Source organism: Lycium barbarum, chromosome 10, assembly GCF_019175385.1.
Source record: "Lycium barbarum isolate Lr01 chromosome 10, ASM1917538v2, whole genome shotgun sequence".
Lineage (NCBI taxonomy): Eukaryota > Viridiplantae > Streptophyta > Magnoliopsida > Solanales > Solanaceae > Lycium > Lycium barbarum.
Window position 1 is genome coordinate 109984297 of NC_083346.1, and position 19891 is coordinate 110004187.

At 34.6% G+C, this 19891-nt stretch overlaps 2 protein-coding genes, 1 long non-coding RNA gene and 1 pseudogene across 4 annotated transcripts; 3 read left to right on the forward strand and 1 right to left on the reverse strand.

The window, feature by feature from the left end:
- On the forward strand, window positions 1–9795 carry LOC132613307 (nicotine N-demethylase CYP82E3-like; annotated as a pseudogene).
- LOC132614065 (uncharacterized) lies at window positions 1437–2308 on the forward strand. The gene is made up of 2 exons (XM_060328427.1): window positions 1437–1696; window positions 1769–2308. The coding sequence occupies exons 1-2, from the start codon at window positions 1659–1661 to the stop codon at window positions 2055–2057; spliced, it is 327 nt and encodes a 108-aa protein (XP_060184410.1). The 5' UTR covers window positions 1437–1658; the 3' UTR covers window positions 2058–2308.
- LOC132614066 (uncharacterized) lies at window positions 2385–4975 on the reverse strand. Of its 2 annotated transcripts, XR_009572167.1 has the most exons (3): window positions 3671–4961; window positions 3122–3373; window positions 2385–2575 (listed from the first exon to the last, which is right to left on the reverse strand). It is a non-coding gene; the product is annotated as an uncharacterized LOC132614066 (long non-coding RNA). The 2 variants fall into 2 exon arrangements; XR_009572166.1 differs by lacking the exon at window positions 2385–2575 and having other exon boundaries at window positions 2783–3373; window positions 3671–4975.
- Window positions 9796–11287: 1492 nt separating the features above from the next.
- Window positions 11288–11890, forward strand: LOC132614052 (uncharacterized). Its single transcript, XM_060328407.1, has one exon. The coding sequence runs from the start codon at window positions 11380–11382 to the stop codon at window positions 11773–11775; it is 396 nt and encodes a 131-aa protein (XP_060184390.1). The 5' UTR covers window positions 11288–11379; the 3' UTR covers window positions 11776–11890.
- The last annotated feature ends 8001 nt before the right edge of the window (window positions 11891–19891 follow it).

The following is a 19891-nucleotide window of genomic DNA, read 5'->3' on the forward strand; positions in this document are numbered from 1 at the left end:
ATGGAAGGTAGGGATGACAATAGGGTAGGACAGAGATACGACAGGGGAGGACACACCCTTAACGAGGTAAGGCAGACGATTGTCCTTTAGCTCGAAAACTATTACATTTAGCTGATAAATACGGCCCTGTTTTCACTTTCCGGTTAGGACTTCCACGTGTTATGAAGCTGTAAAAGATTGTTACTCCACAAATGATGTAGTATTTGCTAATCGTCCAGCTTGTCTTTACGGGCAGGACTGTTCAAAATTGAACTGTTATCAATAATCCAACTGCAAAATTGGCTTATTGGTATTGAGTTACCGGATTAACGGTTGGTGAACGGATTAAAATTTTATAATTAACGGCTTATCGGTGCGGGGATGGATTACTCAGTTTCTTTATCGGGTAAACCGTTAACCCGTTAAGAATTATCAAATTTATTCTTTTACTCCTAGATATATAAAATACATATTTTAAACCCAAAAGCAATAAACCCCAATGCTCCGGCCCCCATTCAATCAGTATTCACTTCTTACGAAAGCTGTTTGTTTTCAGTCAATTAGTTCATTCCCTTGTTCTTGTTTACCTGTATTGTAGTCTACTGATTTTCTTGGGAAAATGTTGTTACGTTATTGTTACAAATATGGAATCCAAGATTTCAATCTTTTTGGTTATATTTCTATTCATTTTTTTGGGGGTAAATCAGTATCTTCTCTCATGACCTGGACATTTTGTAAAATAAGGTGAACTATTACATTTTGAGCGACTTTAGAAGCAAATAATTTTCCCTGTTACAACTGCGTTGGATCACATGTGATTTTAACTTTCATTTTCTCTTAGATTTAGCCGATACACCGCCCAGTAACTGCCCGATAATTGCTAACCTGATACCGAACCAACCAATATCTTATAGGTTGGCTAGCGAATTAGTACATTTAAAAACCGATAAGCCAAATTGTTAAGTGTACTTATCCATTCAATCCATCTGATAAGCAGCCCTATACGGGAATACCTCGGCTATAATAACACCATGAATTTTCCTATGAATTACGGGCCTTACTGGCGAAATGTACGAAAATTAGTCATTAGGAAGTCCTCTCCAACACTAGCCTCGAGAAACTGAAACACATCAGGTTAGATAGGGATTCAGAACTTAAATTTTTTGGGTTCAACCTTTTAAAATTGGGAAAAAGGGTCAAATATACCCCTGAACTTTGCGAAAATGTCTAAATATACCCCTCGTTAAAAATTTGGCTCACCTATACCCCTACCGTTCAAGTTTTGGCACAAATATACCCTCATGGACGTTAAGTATGTGATTGGATTTTATAAAATTATTTTCTTTTCTTTTTAAATTTCCACATGGCAATTAAAACCAGACCCTTCCCTACCCGGCCCATCTGCTAAATCCAACTAACGCCTTCATCTTTTAACCCATCGATCAAGCCCTAAACTTATAACTCCACCATTCCTTAAAACTCTCTTTCCAGTGCCAAGCTTCTCTTCTCTCTCCACCAAACTAAAATTACCCCCATTGATTTCCTTTTCAAGTGCTTGCCATCTTTCACAATTCAGTTTTCAAACAAAATGAGCCAAAATGAGAGTGCGTCTAATGGATCGAGGATGAATTGTAACTGTGATATTGCAGCGAGGATTTTCACGGCTTTCACTCCTATGAATGTTTGGAGACGCTTGTATAAGTGTGCTAGACCTAATGTACGTTATATTACACAATTCCATCAATTTCTAATTTTTTGCCATTGCTGATTCATTTTGATTTTTATGCAGGTTTTTAAATGTGTTTTGGAAATGGATTGATGAGTCGCTCCATCCTAGATTTTCTGATCTCATTCACAATTTGAAGAAGGAAAATGATAGTCTTAAACATGAAAAGAATGCTTTGGAGACTGATCTTGAAAAGTTTTTGGCATATGATATTGAAGAAAAATGTGGTGATAAAGATGAAATTAGTGTCTCCAAGGGTGAGGAGGTTGTGTCAATAATGAAGAGATTTTTGTCGACAATGAAGTTGTTGATAAGCCTTTGGCGGATGTTCATGATGGGACGAAAAAATTGACGGAAAAAGTGCTGAAATTGTGGATTGGGATAGCTATGTCGTGGTGTTGTTTTGCTGGATTCATCACATCTTGGGTGATGAAATAGATATCGTTTTCCTTTTCAATTTCAATGTGGCAGTTGTAATCTCATTAAGGATATGTTTGTGTTAGTAGTTGTTTTGAATGCAATTGTAAATACTGTGTCAAATTGTAGTTGTTTGTGTTAGTAATTGTGTTCAATTTGAATGCAGTTGTAATTGTAGTTGTTCAATTTGCTTCTATCATTTCATTTCTATATACAAGCTAGAAACAAAGTAGTCTATGTCAAATTGCAGTTGTAAGACCAGTTCCGGTTAAAAGAAAACTACTCACAAATCAACTTGAGTTGTCATTTCTTAACGTTTTAGCATTACCAAAGGCTTCTAAAATCGGATTTGTTTTCATAATCTCATCCTCTATTCCACTACCACCTCCAAGGGCAGCCAAGTATTACATTGCTATTTTTGCTGTTTCAGTTTTGCCAGCTCCACTCTCCCCACTGCGTATGAACAAAGCAAGGATTATCATAGGATGTAGATTATCTAAGATGGTCTAATCAATAAATTACTACTAATGATATTCTTAAAAGTCAAGATATACACACACATACACAGAAAAAACTCCATTTTTTCAACTAAGGATCAACTAGGCACACTGTACATTCAAGAAAACACAAAATAACATACACTATTGATCCAAATAACACTTTAGTCCAACACAACAAGATGGAAATTTGACAAACACCCAGAAAAGAGTTAACCAAGAATTCATTGCCATTTTAAAGGGCCTGAAGTTAACATCAACTTATGATATTCAGCTCAGACCCTGCTATTATTTAGGTGGATTTCACTAGAATTTCAAAAACAACCCATTTAAGTATAACAAACATTCAACACAATACATAACCATTTCAGCTCAAAATTTTATCAAAACATAATAGACCATTCAAGAATTTGTAACATCTTGATTATTAGCTTTTGTCTAGCCTCAAGGATCCAGGAATTGAATGACTCAGTGAAGTTGTTATCAACCATCATGTTCTTACATTGAGTGTCCAAATAAGCCCTGCACCATGCCCTTGGTGGATATTTCACCAAGTCCCTTGCAGCCTCTTCTGATAAATTTCCCAACTTCTTCAACTGGTCCTTGAACTTTTCATCATATGTACTCCATGCACACCACCACATAAAATTCCTCATTTGGCCACTCCATTTTTGCACCAATTACTCTCAATATGCCCTACACAAAACCTGTGATTAGCTTCAGGCAGAATTTTGTCAACAACATCTATCAATCCCTGTAACAGTGAAAGAACAAATAAAATCACAATATGAAAACTAAATCAGAATAAGAACCGCTGAATAAAATAAAAATCTAAAAATAAAATTAGAATCTAATCTTGAAATAAAATTAGAATCTGAACTGCTGATCAAAATCAAAATCTCAAAATAAAACTAGAATCTAAAACTAGAATTAGAATAAGAACTGCTGATAAAATCAGAATCTAGAAATAAAATTAGAATAAGAATCTGGAAATAAGATCAGAATCTGAAAATAAAACTAGAATTTGAAATTAAAAAACAAAGAAGCATACCTTTTGAATATTTAAAATGAATGTGATCCTAGCACCTTCTTTAAGGTCCAAAGACCTCTTCAGTAGCTCACAAAACCAGGACCATGTCCTGCTGGTTTCTTTGTCCATTATTGCCCAAGTTAATGGAAAGAAATGGTTCATAGAATCTTGTCCTAGTGCAACCAACAAGATGCCTTTAACTCTACCTTTCAAGAATGTACCATCAAGGCCAATTAGTGGCCTCAATCCAGATTTTCAGCCTTTCTTCAAAGCATTAAAGCACAAGTACATCCATAAGAATTTCCTTTTTCCTTCTTCTAGAGCATCTTTGGAGATATTTATCACTTCCGAGATTAGACTGTCTAAGCTTTTGCCCATAGGCCTCAAACTTGTTGTAGTCATCTATAAAACTACCTTTCAACTTCTCAAGAATCATAGACTTAGCCCTTTTCAATTTAGATTGGGACACATTCAATTTTAAACCAGTTTCAAGCTCTCCTCTCATGTCTTTGACCTTGTACTTGGGGTTATTTTGAAGCTTATTCTTAAAGTATTGAGCCAAAGTGGTTGCATCAGCCCTAGGATTCAGAAAGGTCTCATCACATGTGTGTTGTTTGATCAAAGTTTTGATCTTGAACCCTTTACTGTTACCATCTTTTGAAATCAAACACCTAAAGGGACACCCCTTTTTACAATGATATCTAGTTCTACTAGTATCAGCCTTAATTATTGTCAAAGCCCTTTGTTAGCTAATGCATAATAGTTCACAACCTGCCTGCCTTTTTCTAGGTCCTTAAATGACATACCAACTTCCAACTCACTATAGTTTTCCAACCTATCACCTACTACCTTTCCCTTTTCCTTGTTAATAGCCTTTAGTCCCTCAAAATCATACTCCTCATCCCCAGAGAGATCCCATTCATCAGCAGAACCAAGACTATGTTCACAGTCTATACCAACCCCCACAACTACAAGGTAAGTTTCAGTATGGTGTGTGACATGTTCAGCAAAGACTGTCTCTTCACCCTCTAACACAACAAAGAAGTTGATGACTTTATATTCCTCACACACTAGGCTGAGGATGGCCCTAATACCATCATCCCCATCAACTATATACTCCCTCCGTTTCAATTTACGTGAACCTATTTGACTGGGCACGACATTTAAGAAAGAGTGAACACTTTTGAAACTTGTGGTTCAAAATAAGTCTTGAATATTTGTGTGGCTGTAAATCATTTCATAAAGTGAATTTATTTCCAAATTAGGAAAGAAGTCATTCATTTTGGCATGGGCTAAAAAGGAAATAGATTCACAGAAATTAGTAATACTTACCAAAGGGCCCAGTCACTAACAATTGTTTAACTTGAAAAAACCCTAGCTTGGAAGTAAACTCATCACATACATCCTTATGACTTAGCAAATCGGGGTCAAAAGAAAGCCACAAGTGCACCAGTTTTTTAATGTATACCAACTCAGGTGAAAAGACCCTATTACCCCATAATTGAACACAATATCAACATCATCAATCATCCTTCAAATTAACATAAAGGAAAAAGTAAATACACAAAAAATAGAGGGACCACATCAGAACAAACACATTGAAAGCTACAAAAATGGAATAAACAAAAACCTAAAATACTAACATCATATCAGGACCACCAAAAAACAAGGGAAAGAACAGACCCTACAAAGGCATAGAGAGCATAATTTTTAACATTAAATAATGGACTTCATTCATTTATGGTAGACACAACCAAACCCTAAAAGTCTACTAACATTACGGGACCACACATATATAACCAATACAAAGGCATAAAAAAGCTAAATATTTAACATTAAACAACAAATTTCATTCGATTTTGGCATACATAACAAAATCCTAACATACCTAAAAAGCATAAATAAATGAAGATATAGGCTTACCTTGACTGATAAAATCGGTATGTCTCAGAAATCGAAGATCTACACCGGAGAAACCCTAGCGGCGCTGGAAAGATAATTTTTTGGAATGATGGAGTTATACAATTAGGGCTTAGTCGATGGGTTAAAAGGGGAAGGGGTGGGTCAGGTTTAGCAGATGGGTCGGGTAGGGAGGGGTCTGGTATGAGTAGATGTGGCGTTTTAATTGCCATGTGGCAATTAAAAAAGAAAAGAAAATGATTTTATAAAATCCAGTCACACACTTAACGTCCATGAGGGTATATTTGTGCCAAAACTTGGACGGTAGGGGTATAGGTGACCCAAAGTTTTAACGAGGGGTATATCTAGATATTTTCGTAAAGTTCAGGGGTATATTTGACCCTTTTCCTTTAAAGTTGTGGGTACATGTCTATTAGTTATTACTCCTTCCGTCCCAAAATAAGTGTCGCTTTAGCTTTTTTCACGCCCATTAGAAAAAATAATAAATATAAGGTATAGTTTACTAAATTACCCCTATTTATAGTAGATGTTTTTTGAGAATTGAACAATATTAAACATGACTACTTCTTTAATGTTAAGGGCATAGTTGGAAATACCTGCCAATTTCGGTCTTGAATACCTAAAGTGACACTTATTTTGGAACAAATTTTTTAAGCTAAAGCGACTCTTATTATGGGACGGGGGAATAAATTTTTAACACATAAATTTATACCCTGTGTCGAAAGTTATGGATCAATTGAACACGTACTAATCCTATATCAGGTTCTCTAAAGTCCAACTCAGCATCAAACAGTTGCATTCTCGAGTAATCAACGGTGAAAATTCATTGATTAACATAACCGATTGGTTAGAGGAGTTGAGTTTTGGACTAATAGTGAAAATGATAGCTGGGAAAAATTACGAATTAGGAGGCCATGGAGAGGAAGAAGTAGAGAGATTTAGGGTGTGTTTGGTACGACGGAACATGTTTTCCGAGAAATATTTTCCTCAAAAACTTAAGTATCCACCCCCCTCGCAGCCTACCCTACTCTCCACCACCAGAAGTTGCACTCCGGATTCAAAAACTTCATAGTGGTTTTGCTTTGAATATATGCAAATGCTCTTAAAATGACATTTTCCAACTCGCGTACCAAAAATAAGAAGATGAGTAGGAAAAATCACTTATTTTCTGAGAAATTCTTTTCTTGGAAAACATTTTCTATCCTACCAAACACACCCTTAAGGAAGCTTTTAGGAAATTCCCGACTCTGTCAATGGAGTTTGTGTTGTGGGATGCGTTTCCAGTTCCGTTATTCAAATGGTTGGATTTTCAGGGACATGTGAAGTCGATTAAGAGGACGTTTAAGGATATTGATTCAATTTTTCAGAGTTGGTTAGATGAACATATATATCAAGCAAAGAGAAATGTTAATGGAGGTTAATGGTAATGGAGTTGGGAATGAAAGGGATTTTATTGACGTGATGCTTTCGAAGATGAGCAATGAACATCTACATGAAGGTTACTCTTGTGATACTATCATCAAAGCGACAGTTTTTATAAGTTCATTTGTCCTGAATTATTTATATATTCAGTTTATACATGATATACGAATTGATTTACTGAAAAGACGAGGAATAACACAATAGATGTCTATGGAATATGTGTATTAGTAATACGCCAATAAAAGTATTCTAAATGCAAAAATACCCTTATATTAGCAATTTCGACAAAACAATTCATGTATTATCATTCAACGCGTAATAATCCTGACATTGTTATTGTTCATTGCATAACTAGGGATTGCAAACCAAACGATTCCTAGGGAGCTACGACTACAATGGTAAGGGAGGGAGTAACATGGAAATTTAGAAGATAATTAGAGTGGGAATTGTTATAAGTAGTTAACTCGAGAGTAGGTAAAATACTTATATCCTTTTTGTTAAATTTTTCTCTATTATATGGGGGAAGGGGAAGGAAATTGGTGCTGTAACAAATGAATCCACACCTATTGTGGGAAAGATTCAGGCACGTATCAACAGGAAAATAAACTTTGGTGGGGTGGTCAGCATAATACTCATTTTGTTAGTTATGTGATACTGTAATACAGGGGAAAGCAATACATATGAGCCCTTGTTATCCATAATATTGCATCGCATGTTACTTGTTCGGTTAGTATTTTTGAAAAACCAATCAAACAACAAGACAAAAAACACAAAATCTTATTTTAACAGATTTTAAGTGATATGTGCTGTCAAATATAAGCAACTTTTACATCATCAGGTCAATTTAAACTATTGTGGCAGCTATCCTTTGAATGACCTGATAATTGCAAAAATTTCTTAACATATATAACTTCGATTGCAATAGTCATGGAGCTTTTTGTTCCTTTTTGTTTCTTTCTCCTCTTTTATCTCTTCTTTAATATTGTCCACAGAGTTTGGTCTTGGATGCTGCAGAGACAGTTGCTCTTCATATAAATTGGGGAATGACATTATTGATAAACAATCAGCATGTCCTGAAGAAAGCACAAGAAGAGATCGACACGAAAGTTGGTAAGGATAGATGGATAGAAGAGAGCGATATTAAGGATTTAGTGTACCTTCAAGCTATTGTTAAGGAGGTGTTACGATTATAGCAGGGTCCTTGTTAGTACCTAGGGGTGACAAAACTAGCTCAAACCCATTTGACAAGCCCAATCCGCCCAAGCTTTACTGGGTTTAGGTTAGCGTGATTTTGAAGATGGGCTGATTTGGGCTAAGCTCAAGTTAACTCATCACAAATCATCAGTCAAACTAGCCCATCAACTGAGCCCAAACTGATCCATCAATTGTCCTCCATGCATATATATAAAGCTACAAAACATGATTAATTTATTTTTTAATTATTATTTAATTTTATTTTTGTAATTATTTTTATTTTTAAAAATGTTTTTTTTTTTAATTTTTTAGAAAAAAATATTTTTGGATCTGCTCCGTGTGAATTAGTGTTGGATTGTAAGCACTTCAAGACTGACCTTAAGAATTATTGAATGACAAACCTTTTCTATACCCTGTGAGATTATGAACTTCACTCCATACTCTGCCCAGGCAAGACAATATTATAGGTTCACCTCATCTATGGTGTTAGCCTTACAAGACTAGATAGCATACAATACCCATTTAATTTCATTACTGATATACGTATGAAAAAATGTTCATCACTGTAGCTCTAACTTATGTTTATTAAGCTAGTTTGGAACTATCATTTTGTTTGTGTCTGATCAAATTTAAAATTACAATAGTAGCAACAGATACTTATTCTCTTCACAAAGTAACTAAACTAGTACTGTAGTACTAATTAATTGCCTTGAGTTTGTAGTCATGTCTCGTGAAGTAAATGATGCTTTATTATTAATAGTTGCTCTCTTAAATGGCAAATTCCGAATACCATACCGAAATATACCGAATCGAATCGAGCTTTTTCAATTCGGTATTTAGTATCTACTTTCAATTACCGAATTATCGAACTCGAATTTTGAAAACACCGAACCGAATACCGAACGCTCACCCCTACATATGAGGAAATATTTACGGTGAATATCTTTATAATTTTGAGTAAAAGCATACGTTTAAGTTTTTTTTTTATATCCAAAAAGTATTTAAAGTTGATTTTTTAAAAACACCGTTTATTTAGAAAAGCATGAGCGAGAGAATATTTGCAATCAAAGAATATCGATATTTTTAGTTTCTCAAAATGTTGAAAAGGTGGGTTAAATTGGGCGGGTTGGGTTATGACCCTTCATTTAGCCCATCTTAGCCAAATAAGCTTTGGGCAGGGTCGGGCTTTGGCCCATCTATAGGCTCCGCTCATCTTGACCTGCCCAAGTTTAGCCCAAACGGCCCATTTGCCACCCATATTAGTACCACACGAAAACACAGAGGAATGTGTTGTCAGGGGTATCACATCCCTAAAAGGACTAGACTATACGCGAATATCATGAAACCACAACAAGATCCTAAATATGGTCAATTCTTGAGAAATTTGATCCAGATAAATTCTTCGATACTGATATTGATTTCCGTAGTCAACATTATGAGTTTATTCCGTTTGGCTCTGGAAGACGATATTATCCAGGAATGACCTATGCATTGCAAGTGGATCGGAGCACCTAACGATAGGTCATTTCATCCAAGGTTTCAATTTTAGAACTCCATCGGACGAGCCTTTGGATATGATAGAAGGCCGTGGCATGACTATGCGTAACTAATTACTCCTCGTCTCGCGCCCAAGCTTTATAAATTTAATTAAGATGTTTCTATCTTTGTTGAAACTAATGATGGCTATTCAAGAGGACTTTCCAGATGCATTTATACTCTCAATAATTTTAATCATGCCGATGTTTTACCACTCTATTTATTCAACAGACTACTTTGATTGTATTTAAGTAGAATGGAATATGTATAATACAAAGTTATTCCTATAGCAGATCTCATGTTGATTGTTCACCTCCTCTTTGCGTGAACGTCATTACTTGATAGTATGAGTTTTTTTTAGGGCAAGGGGTCAAATATACCCATTTACTTCATTGGTTAAATGTACCCCTACATGGATGAAAATGTCCAAATCAGATGAAATTAACTATTTAACTTAAAAAAAAAATCGTGCCCATAATTTTAACCCGACCCGACCCACAAATTCAAGAATGTTGTTTCAATCAAGAATTCAATCAAAATTACCCTGACCAATGCTCTCAGGGAACTATTCGATGCGGATCAAGCTTACCTTCACCGTAAATCCATTCTCCAAAACCTCAACTCTCGCAGGTACTCAAAATCCCATCTTTAAATTACCCTTCTTTTTGTGCAAAGAAAATTAAAATTACCCATCTTTTTTCTTCTTGATTAATCAAATTTCCCATGTGTTCAGTTGTTAAAAAGTATATATGTTTTTATTGTTTTCAGTGCTACTGCAACTTCACTTGAAGAATCAGAACTTGCTCGAAAGATTGTACATAAATGGGATGAAGGTACGATTTATTTCAAGAATCTCCTTCTTGTTTTTCTTTTTCGTCTGAATATACTTCAAGAATGTACGATATACATTAATATATGTTTGAATTATTTCAGTGGATTCTTGAGGGCTCAAAAGTAGTAAAATTTGTGGGTCGGTTCAGGTTAAAATTATGAGGCATGTTTTTTTTTTAAAGTTAAATGGTTAATTTCATCTGATTTGGACATTTCCATTCATATATGGGACATTTAATAACTTTGGCTGGCAGAGAGATATATTTAGGTACTTTGACTAACGAAATGTATATTTAACCAATAAAGTAAAGTAGAGGGATATATTTGATCCTTTGCTTTTTTTATTTGTGAACTTTGTGTCATAGGTAAATCAAGCTCCTTGTTAATTTTTTCACGATCCCCTTAAATCTATCAATCAAAATTCTTTACAACATGACGAAGTCCAAATATACTCACATTTGATAAATTAAATTTAGAATATCAAAACTGCTAATTATTTTAGTCTCACCACAAGAGGTCACACTTATCGTTTTCTTAACTTAAAAGAAAAAAAGAAAAAACTGAAAATAAAAGGAAATAGGACGAAGAAAAATCAAAAGGAAACACAACAAAGTTCGACCCAAAACCTGCCATCTGTACAATGAACGTGTGCGGAACTTATACACATGTCACCTTCTTTCTTTGCCACCCCATCTCCAAATCCCTCCCCACTTTCCATTTAAACCCCCACAAAAAATAAAACCCATTACGTACTCATAATCACCACCTTCAAGCATAGACAGAAAAAGAAAAAGAAAAAAAAACACACACAGAGAAAATAACAAAACATGGCATTAGAATGGGTAGTTGTAGGCTACGCTGCAGCAGCAGAAGCCTTAATGGTAATTCTTTTAACACTTCCAGGCACATACCCTTTACGTAAAGGTTTAATATCCGTAACACGAAATCTTCTAAAACCCTTTCTTTCTATAGTTCCGTTTTGTATTTTCTTGTTATTGGACATTTACTGGAAGTACGAGACTCGGCCGAGATGTAAATCAGCCGAGACTTGTACCCCGACAGAACTCACGAGGCACCAGAAATCAGTCGTGAAGAGCCAACGTAACGCCCTGTTGATTGCGTCCGCCTTGATGTTTTATTGGCTGCTTTATTCGGTTACTAGGTTGGTTACACGAGTTGAACAGTTGAATCAACGGGTTGACAAGTTGCAGAATCAGGAATAATAATAATTCCAAATGACAAAACAAGTAGCTATGTTTGTAATTTTTTTTATTTTTTTTTGAGTATTTCTCGTTTGGTGTCTTTAATTTGTAGTAATGGATTGGAAAACTTTAAGTATGGAGTATTTCAATATTGATCCCTGCTCCTTCCCCCTTTTTTTTCTGAATGATTATGCACATGATTAAAATAAAAAATGTGAAAGTAGCTAGGAATTCGGTTGCTAAATTGCTCGAAAATTTTAGTGTAAATAACACTCTGTCTATTTAGCAAAAATAATTATCCGAAATAGCCCATGCTTGTAATCTTATCTTACCCGAAATAGCCCAATTCGTACCCTCACTTTCAAATATCACTTCCACCCCTCGCTAGCGATTAAGGCATAGCTGTTGTAGCAGGCGCATGGGTCGGTTTCTCAATGGCTCACCCAGTTACCAAATTTTGTACCAAAACTCGGTAGTTCAGTAGAGTGAAAACATTAATTTACACTTAAATAATTCGAATGTCTCGTTAATACAAACAGTTACCTCGTACCCAACAAGGAAGAAACAAGAATTAACAAGGAATGAGGAAGTACGTACCTGAGAGGGAGGAGTACAGTGGCATTTGATTTTGCTTTTGCAGTGCTTTTAGTTTCGTTTAGGGCTTTTAGTTTCGTTTAGGGTTTAATGTTGGTGTTATTTAGGGAAAAGTGTGTAACCACCACTTATACATTATTATATACTTTTATACGGTATAGAAGTATGTATAAACACCTCTATACATTATACATTATGTATAAACACCTCTCGAATAAATTTGCATAACTTGTATATAAGTGTAAAAGTGTATAAACACCTTTTATATATTATTATACACGTTTATACAAGGTTGATACATGGTCTGCTTCAGGTGTATAAAGTTATTGTATACCGTGAAAAAGTAGCTATGTGGGTGTAATTTAAAAATATGGCTATGTAAATGTAATTTTGTATGCTAGATTGTACAATATTGAAATTTCCCCTAAATTTTATGATAATGATAACCCGTCGCTAATCCCTCTTAATAGCAACTTTTCTGTTTTAGCTACGAAATTTATCCGCTAATTCAGCACCAGAAATCAGTGGTGAAAAGCCAGCGTAATGCGCTGTTGATTGTGTCCACGTTGATGACAGTAGTATATGCATAAGTGGAGTTCAGTCATCCGTGGTCACCTAAACTTTGTCTACAAATTTCACTTACACACCTTTCACTAATTAGTCTTGTTCATCCGTGGTCACCTAAACTTTGTCTACAAATTTCACTTACACACCTTTCACTAATTAGTCTCGTTCAACTTAGTCTTGTTCCGATTGAACATCTGTACTTCTCTGAATTAGTTTAGGTCTACAGATTTCACTTACACACTTTTCACTAATTAGTCTTGTTCCGATACTTTTCTGAATTTAAATCACTTGAACATTAAAACATTTTTTAATAGGACAGGTGTTCTTTGTAATGGGTTGGAAAGATTTTCAGTGTGGTGTATTTTAATATTGATCACTTTTTCCCTTTTTTTTTTAATCCGTTTTTTCTTAATAAGGTTCGTACATTGAACATACACACATGTGGAAAAAACTACGTGTGAAAACATTCAATTGGTTGGAACTTGGAGCACTAGAAAGCATAGTAGAGTCTCGTATGGAAAAATGTTACTCCCTACCAAATTATCTCTTTTTTTTTTTTTTTTTTTTGTGCGGATTGCCCTTCAAACGCACTGGTCTTTAATTTTTTCCTTTTAAATTGTTGGTCTTTAATTTTTGCCCTTTCAAATAAAAAAATAATTGAAAATATCTCAAGGTTCTGGAGTTCGCCCAATAAAAAAAAAAGAATTTTGCAAGGTAAAACTTTTGCAAAATCTCTGCTAGCCTAACATTTGCTCAAAATTAGGCTTATTCGGGCAAAAGTTAGGTCTTAAGGCAGAGGTTTGCCTTAAGACCTAATATTGGGTAAAAGTTTGCCTTAAGGCCTAACTTTTTTTCGAATAGACTTAATTTTGGACAAACGTTAGGCCTCAAGGCAGATATTTGCCTTAAGGCTAATTTTGGGCAAAAGTTTGCCTTAAGGCCTATCTTTTGCCCGAATAGGTCTAATTTTGCTACGAAATTCTACCTTCCGATTTTTTTTTTTGACTGAGCCAGGTTCGAACCTAGAACCTCGGGGTATTAGGCGAAGGGCAAAAATTAAAGACCATCAATTTGAGGGGGAAAAAAATTAAAGACCACCTCCGAATAAGGAAATCGTGCAAAATTGCCCAATTTATCTAGCACGGAGTATAAAATTGAAGAAAAAAATTGTAAAGAATTCTTTATTTTACTCAATTTCAAACATAGATTTTTTGAGTATTTTATATTAATTTACATAATTAAAAACTATATAAAAAATATTATGAGTATGCATAATGAATAATTCATAATATATGAATTGAATTTAAAAAAGCTGTTTGACTTCCCAAATAGGTCAATGCCTATATAAATTTGGACGGAGGAAGTAATAAATAAAATAATAATTTTATTATATTATCTCTAATCATTGGGAAATGAATTGAAAATAATTAAAACATTAATAGTAAGGATAAATAAATATACAATGATAAATTATCTCTTAGTTTTTTAAGTTGAACAAATAAAACTAAAAGGAGACATTTATTTTGAATATAATTGATAAGTAAAAGTAGACTGAGGGACTATCTTCTTTAGTCACTAAGTAAATATATCGAGAGTTAATTCGACTAATTTTTGAAGTTATATTGGATCAGATTAATTTAATAATTTAAAATTTAAATTTACATATCTAAAAATTATACTAAAAGTATTATTAAGTTGCAATTCTTCGCATATCAATATGCTCAAAAATTACATCTTAAATTGTCGCTGAAATTTCATATAATTTGACTCTCGAAAAGCAAAACGTAACAAGTATATTGAGGATGGAGGGAGTATACCCTATCATTAAAAGTACAAAAGATGGATGTCTCACTGTTAATGTTCATGCATGATAGAATAATAAAGAAATATTTCATTAATGAATATTTGTTTTTTCTTTCTAAAAGCTAATGGAATTTTTTTATTTCTCTTGCGATTTAATTAACTAGTTAATAAATATGTCCATCAAGGCATCAATAGACGAGAAAAATCACATAATTAACGTTTAGTCTTTGCCAAAATTTATACGCAGTTGCAATAGTCTCCAAAGACTTCCATTTCACGTACGTCATAAAATAATAGATCGGACAATTTCCCCATCGCGTGCCTCGTCTTTTCACACTTCTAGAGCAACTAGAGACTTTGAAGCTTACAATTAGGGCAATTGAGCATGTTGGACTAAATTTTGACCGATTAAAATGAGCTGAGTTAATAAAATAATGGGCTGAAATGGGTTATAACCCAACTCGCACAATTTTTACTAAGTTTTAATTTATTTGTTTGTTCTTTTATAATTTTTAAAGTACCTAATAAAAGCATTTCCCCTTTATTATGGCTATACGTACCATATCACATAAAAACAAAATGTCTTTTGAAAATATCTTGACAAGGTTCCTCATTGATTAATTTGAATTGTATACATATCAGCATACTTTTTAGATGGACTGAATTGGGCGGATCAAACTTGGGGGTTCGACGGATCATATTTTTATGGGCTAATTTTATCAACCCCTCCTTACAATGCATAAAAGGGCAGCCCGGTGCACTAAGCTCCCGCTATGTGCGGGGTCCGGGGAAGCCTCCTTACAATGCATGAATTATTATATATATGGTTCTCTCATAGAATTCATAGGCACAACACAAAACTCTGAATATTACAAAGAAGCAAAAAATGTATTCTAAGTCAAGTTCTCTCATTGTCTTTTGCTTCGTGGTGGTCATGGTTTCAAATAGTTTTGTTGCACAGGGTGTTGTTAGAACATTTTTCATGGATGTTGGAACAAGCCATAACATTGCACCAAAACCCTCGCCGTACATCAATTCTATCGAAAATACATTTTCTCTGGAAAACATTTCCCTTCGTACCAAGCACACCCATGGTATAACTATAGCCCCAAATCCGTCGTTGGATGTTTTGGAGATCGGCCGCGTACCAAGTCCATCGCCTAGTGCCGATGTTTCAGAGGCACGTCTTTGATCTCATGGCTTTGAAGAAGATGATCATGCATGGAGGTAAAGGAAATTGAAGTCTCATTGATAGTTAAGACAATATATAGATATTCACTTTTTGCAAGTTGAATTCTACATATATCATTAAATAATTTGTAAAACTATGTACCTATATGGATTTAAGTTATATACTGTCTGAAGATTTTTACTCTATTAATGTAATTTAAATTGCAGTAGTAAGTATTTATTATTTTACTATGTGTCCTCAATATTGAAGTATTGTACCAAGATTTTATTTAGGGAAAAGGGTAAAAAATACCTCTCTATTTTGGGAAAAGGGCTAAAAATATCCTCCATCATAAATTTGGGTAAAAAATACCCCTTCCGTCATTAAAGTTTTTAAATATACCCCTGTCTTAATGGAAATCCCCAACATAATACATTTTTAAATGCGCCCCATTTAAACTTGACCCAACTAAATAAAAAATTCATATGGGTTACCCGCTTATGTGCCTAGTGGCTCCAGATGTAATACGAGGGAACAAGTTGGTTGCATATGGATTTTTTATGTAGTTGGATCGGGTTTAAATAGAGCGGATTTAAAAATGAAATCGGGTTATGTTGGGATTTCCATTAAGATAGGGATATATTTGAAAACTTTAATGACGGGAGAGATATTTTTGATTCAAATTTGTAATGAAAGATATTTTTAGCCCTTTTCCCAAAGTAAATGGGCATTTTTGACCGTTTTCCCTTTTATTTAATTCTCAATTGTCCAATACATTTATAACTTTTTTTTGCACGGATTGTCCATCATTTGGGGTGGTCTTTAATTTTTGTCCTTCAAATTTATGGTCTTTAATTTTTTTGGCCTTTGCCTAATACACCGAGATTCTGGGTTCAAACCCCAGCTTAGTAAAAGAAAGAAGTAATTTTCGCAAGGCAGATGTTTGGATTCGCAAGGAAGAGTTTTGCTTCGCAACTTTGCCTTAAGGTAGAATTTTGCCTCAAAACTCTGTCTTAAGGCATAATTTTACCTTCAGGCGAAAATTCTGCTCTGTCTTGCGAATCCAAACTCTACCTTGCGAATTTTAAAATTTTTAACTGAGCGGGAGTTCAAACCCAAAACCAAGAAATTTTTAGCGAAGGACAAAAATTAAAGACCAACAATTTGAGAGCTAAAAATTAAAGACCAACCCAGCTAAGGACGATCCTGCAAATTGCCCCATTTATAATGAAAATGGTCTTCAATTACTGGCTGTACTCAGTAGATAATTGTGTAAAGTCGGCCCAAGATTTAGAAACCAGCGATTCCCCAATAACGAGTCCAAACATGTGGCCCATTTAACTTCATTTGTACTTCTGGGCTCTGGCTTCCTCACATTTAAGAGCACCACCAACGGGTCAGTCTAACAACATTTGTTTTGTGCGGATTGCTCTTCAAAGGCACTGGTCTTTAATTTTTGACCCTCAAATTGGAGGTCTTTAATTTTTGTTTTTCGCCTAATACCCAGAGTTTCTGAGTTCAAATTTCAGGTCAGAAAAAAAAAATCCCAAGGCAGAGTTTTGCATGCAAAAGGAGGTAGAGTTTTGCATTCAAAACTCTGCTTGAGGTCTAACTTTGGCCCGAATATGCATAACTTTGCTACGAAACTTTGCCTTGCGATTTTTTTTTTTACTAAGCCGGGGTTCGAACCGCAATGGTATATTAGGCGAAGGACAAAAATTAAAGACCACCAATTTGAGGGACAAAAAATTAAATACTAGTGCCTTTGAAGGCTAATCGTGCAAATGACCCCACACAAATGTCTCCTATTTCGGGGTGGTCCTTAATTTTTACCCCTTAAATTTGCAGTCTTAAATATTTTCCCTTCGGCATTTTTGATGAGGCATAATTAAAATTTTGCAAGGCATAGTTTACATATGTATCATAACATTCACACAATTTATGCAGGACTATGCAAAACTTTCACACTCAATATAACATGAAAAATAGTAACTCATGTCGCATAACTTAATTCTTACAGAATTTATGTCGAGCAAGATAAAAGTTCAGTTTCCGAAGATAAAAATGTTACACAAATTATGTCTACGAAATAAGGTCTGGATATTTCCATTAAATAAGTAGCAAGAACAAAAAAATTAAAGACCACATATACGACGGGAAAAAATTATAGACTTATGACAATCCGGGCGAAAAAAAAAAAAGACCTATGCCTATAGAACAGTAGTACCACAGGAAAATCCATTTTTTTTGCGCAGATTGCCCTTCAAAGACACTGGTCTTTAATTTTTGTCCCTCAAGTTGGTCTGTCATTTTTGGCCTTCGGTTAAAAAGGTGGCCGAAAATATCCAGAGGTTCTGGGTTCGAATCATCGATCAGTTAAAAAAAAAACCGCAAGGCAAGACATTGCAAAAAGTCTGCCTTATGCGGCAGAGTTTGCCTTAAGGCGTGACTAAAGTCAGCTGCATAAGGCAGACTTTTCGCGAAGCCTTGCCTTGTTATTTTATTTTTTATTTTTATGACTAAGCCGAAATTCGAACTCAGAACCTCGAGATATTTGAGGCAAAAAACAAAAATTAAAGACCAGCAATTTGAGGGACAAAAATTATGGACCACCCCCTGAGAAGGACAATCGTGCAAGTTGCACCGGAAAATATCCTGCACAGTAGGTGCGTGTTCGATTTCTACGATTCATTTCTCACTTTCCCATAGTTATGTAATAGAAAAAATTAAAAAGAAAAGGTACTTGTGACATCTTGATCCCTTTAATAATGTCTCCCTTTGGTATATCATGATTTCCATGCTTTAGCAAGTTTTATTTAGGAATATACAAACTTTCTGCTCTAATTCTAGTACCCTAATTGTTAATCACAATAATTAAGTGAAAAATCCACAACTCAGCGGTCCCAATTATATATCTCAGGTCATTATTAAACTTGGACGCTTTAAGCACGATGGAATTAAAAAGTTAAACAAAAGGTAGGATCATTGTAAGATTCGACTCGATAGGGATCATCATTTCACGTAATTCTTATGAATGAATGCTTAAAATATTCCAACAGTCATGATATTGCAATCTGATTACTGATAAGTATCGCCGCACGTTTATTATTATCTTTATCATTAAATTTAAACATCGATAACCATTTGATCGTCCTTCCATGTATTATAGTAATAAGAGTAACTTTATAGATGTCTAATTGCAACTAAAAGTAGACGGAATATTGTCTCGAATCATTGTCGTTGTGATAAATAGCATTATATTTACTAATGTTAATTATTTTAACTTTGTTAAATAAAATGAAAATACATTCTTTGGATTGGGGTTGGGGAGGAGCAGAGATGTACAATGGCAAATTAAATGCATCCACTTATTTGATTGATAAATAAATAGTATTATATTACCCAAAAGAATTTCATGCGCAAATTTGACCAACCCAATTAGTCACTTATTGTTTGTGAAATAATTTGAGCATCCAAATTCAAAACTTTAAGGTAATAGTTGGAGTAGCCCAAGACCTACATTTGGACCCTTTTAAAAACCCTTATAACCAAGGAAGTACAAGTGCTCTAACACCCTCCGGCACGTATAATTCGGTTCTTGAGTTTACATGTGAACTGCGTTTTTTTTTAAAGATTGAATAGTGGACTTTGATGTAGGAGAAAGAGATAAAGAGTGTGTTTGGAGCTGAGAGGAGATTAGGCTCGACATGCTTAGGAGTGAGCCGGAGCAAATCAAAATTTGTGGCTCGATGGACTGAATTAAAAAAAAAAAGCTTAAAGCATGTGTTACATTGAGACAAAGCCCAGAGCATTATGATAGGTACGGAGAAGACAATTGAGCAAAACGGCTCATCAAAATTTGGCTCTGATATCATGTAAAAGAATTTCAGTATCCAACACAAAATCTTAAAACGGTATAGCGTAGGATCGTTTAAATTCTTTTGAAAACTCTTACACTATCGATGAGTTACAAGTGCTCTAACATTAAATGAAGTATCCAAG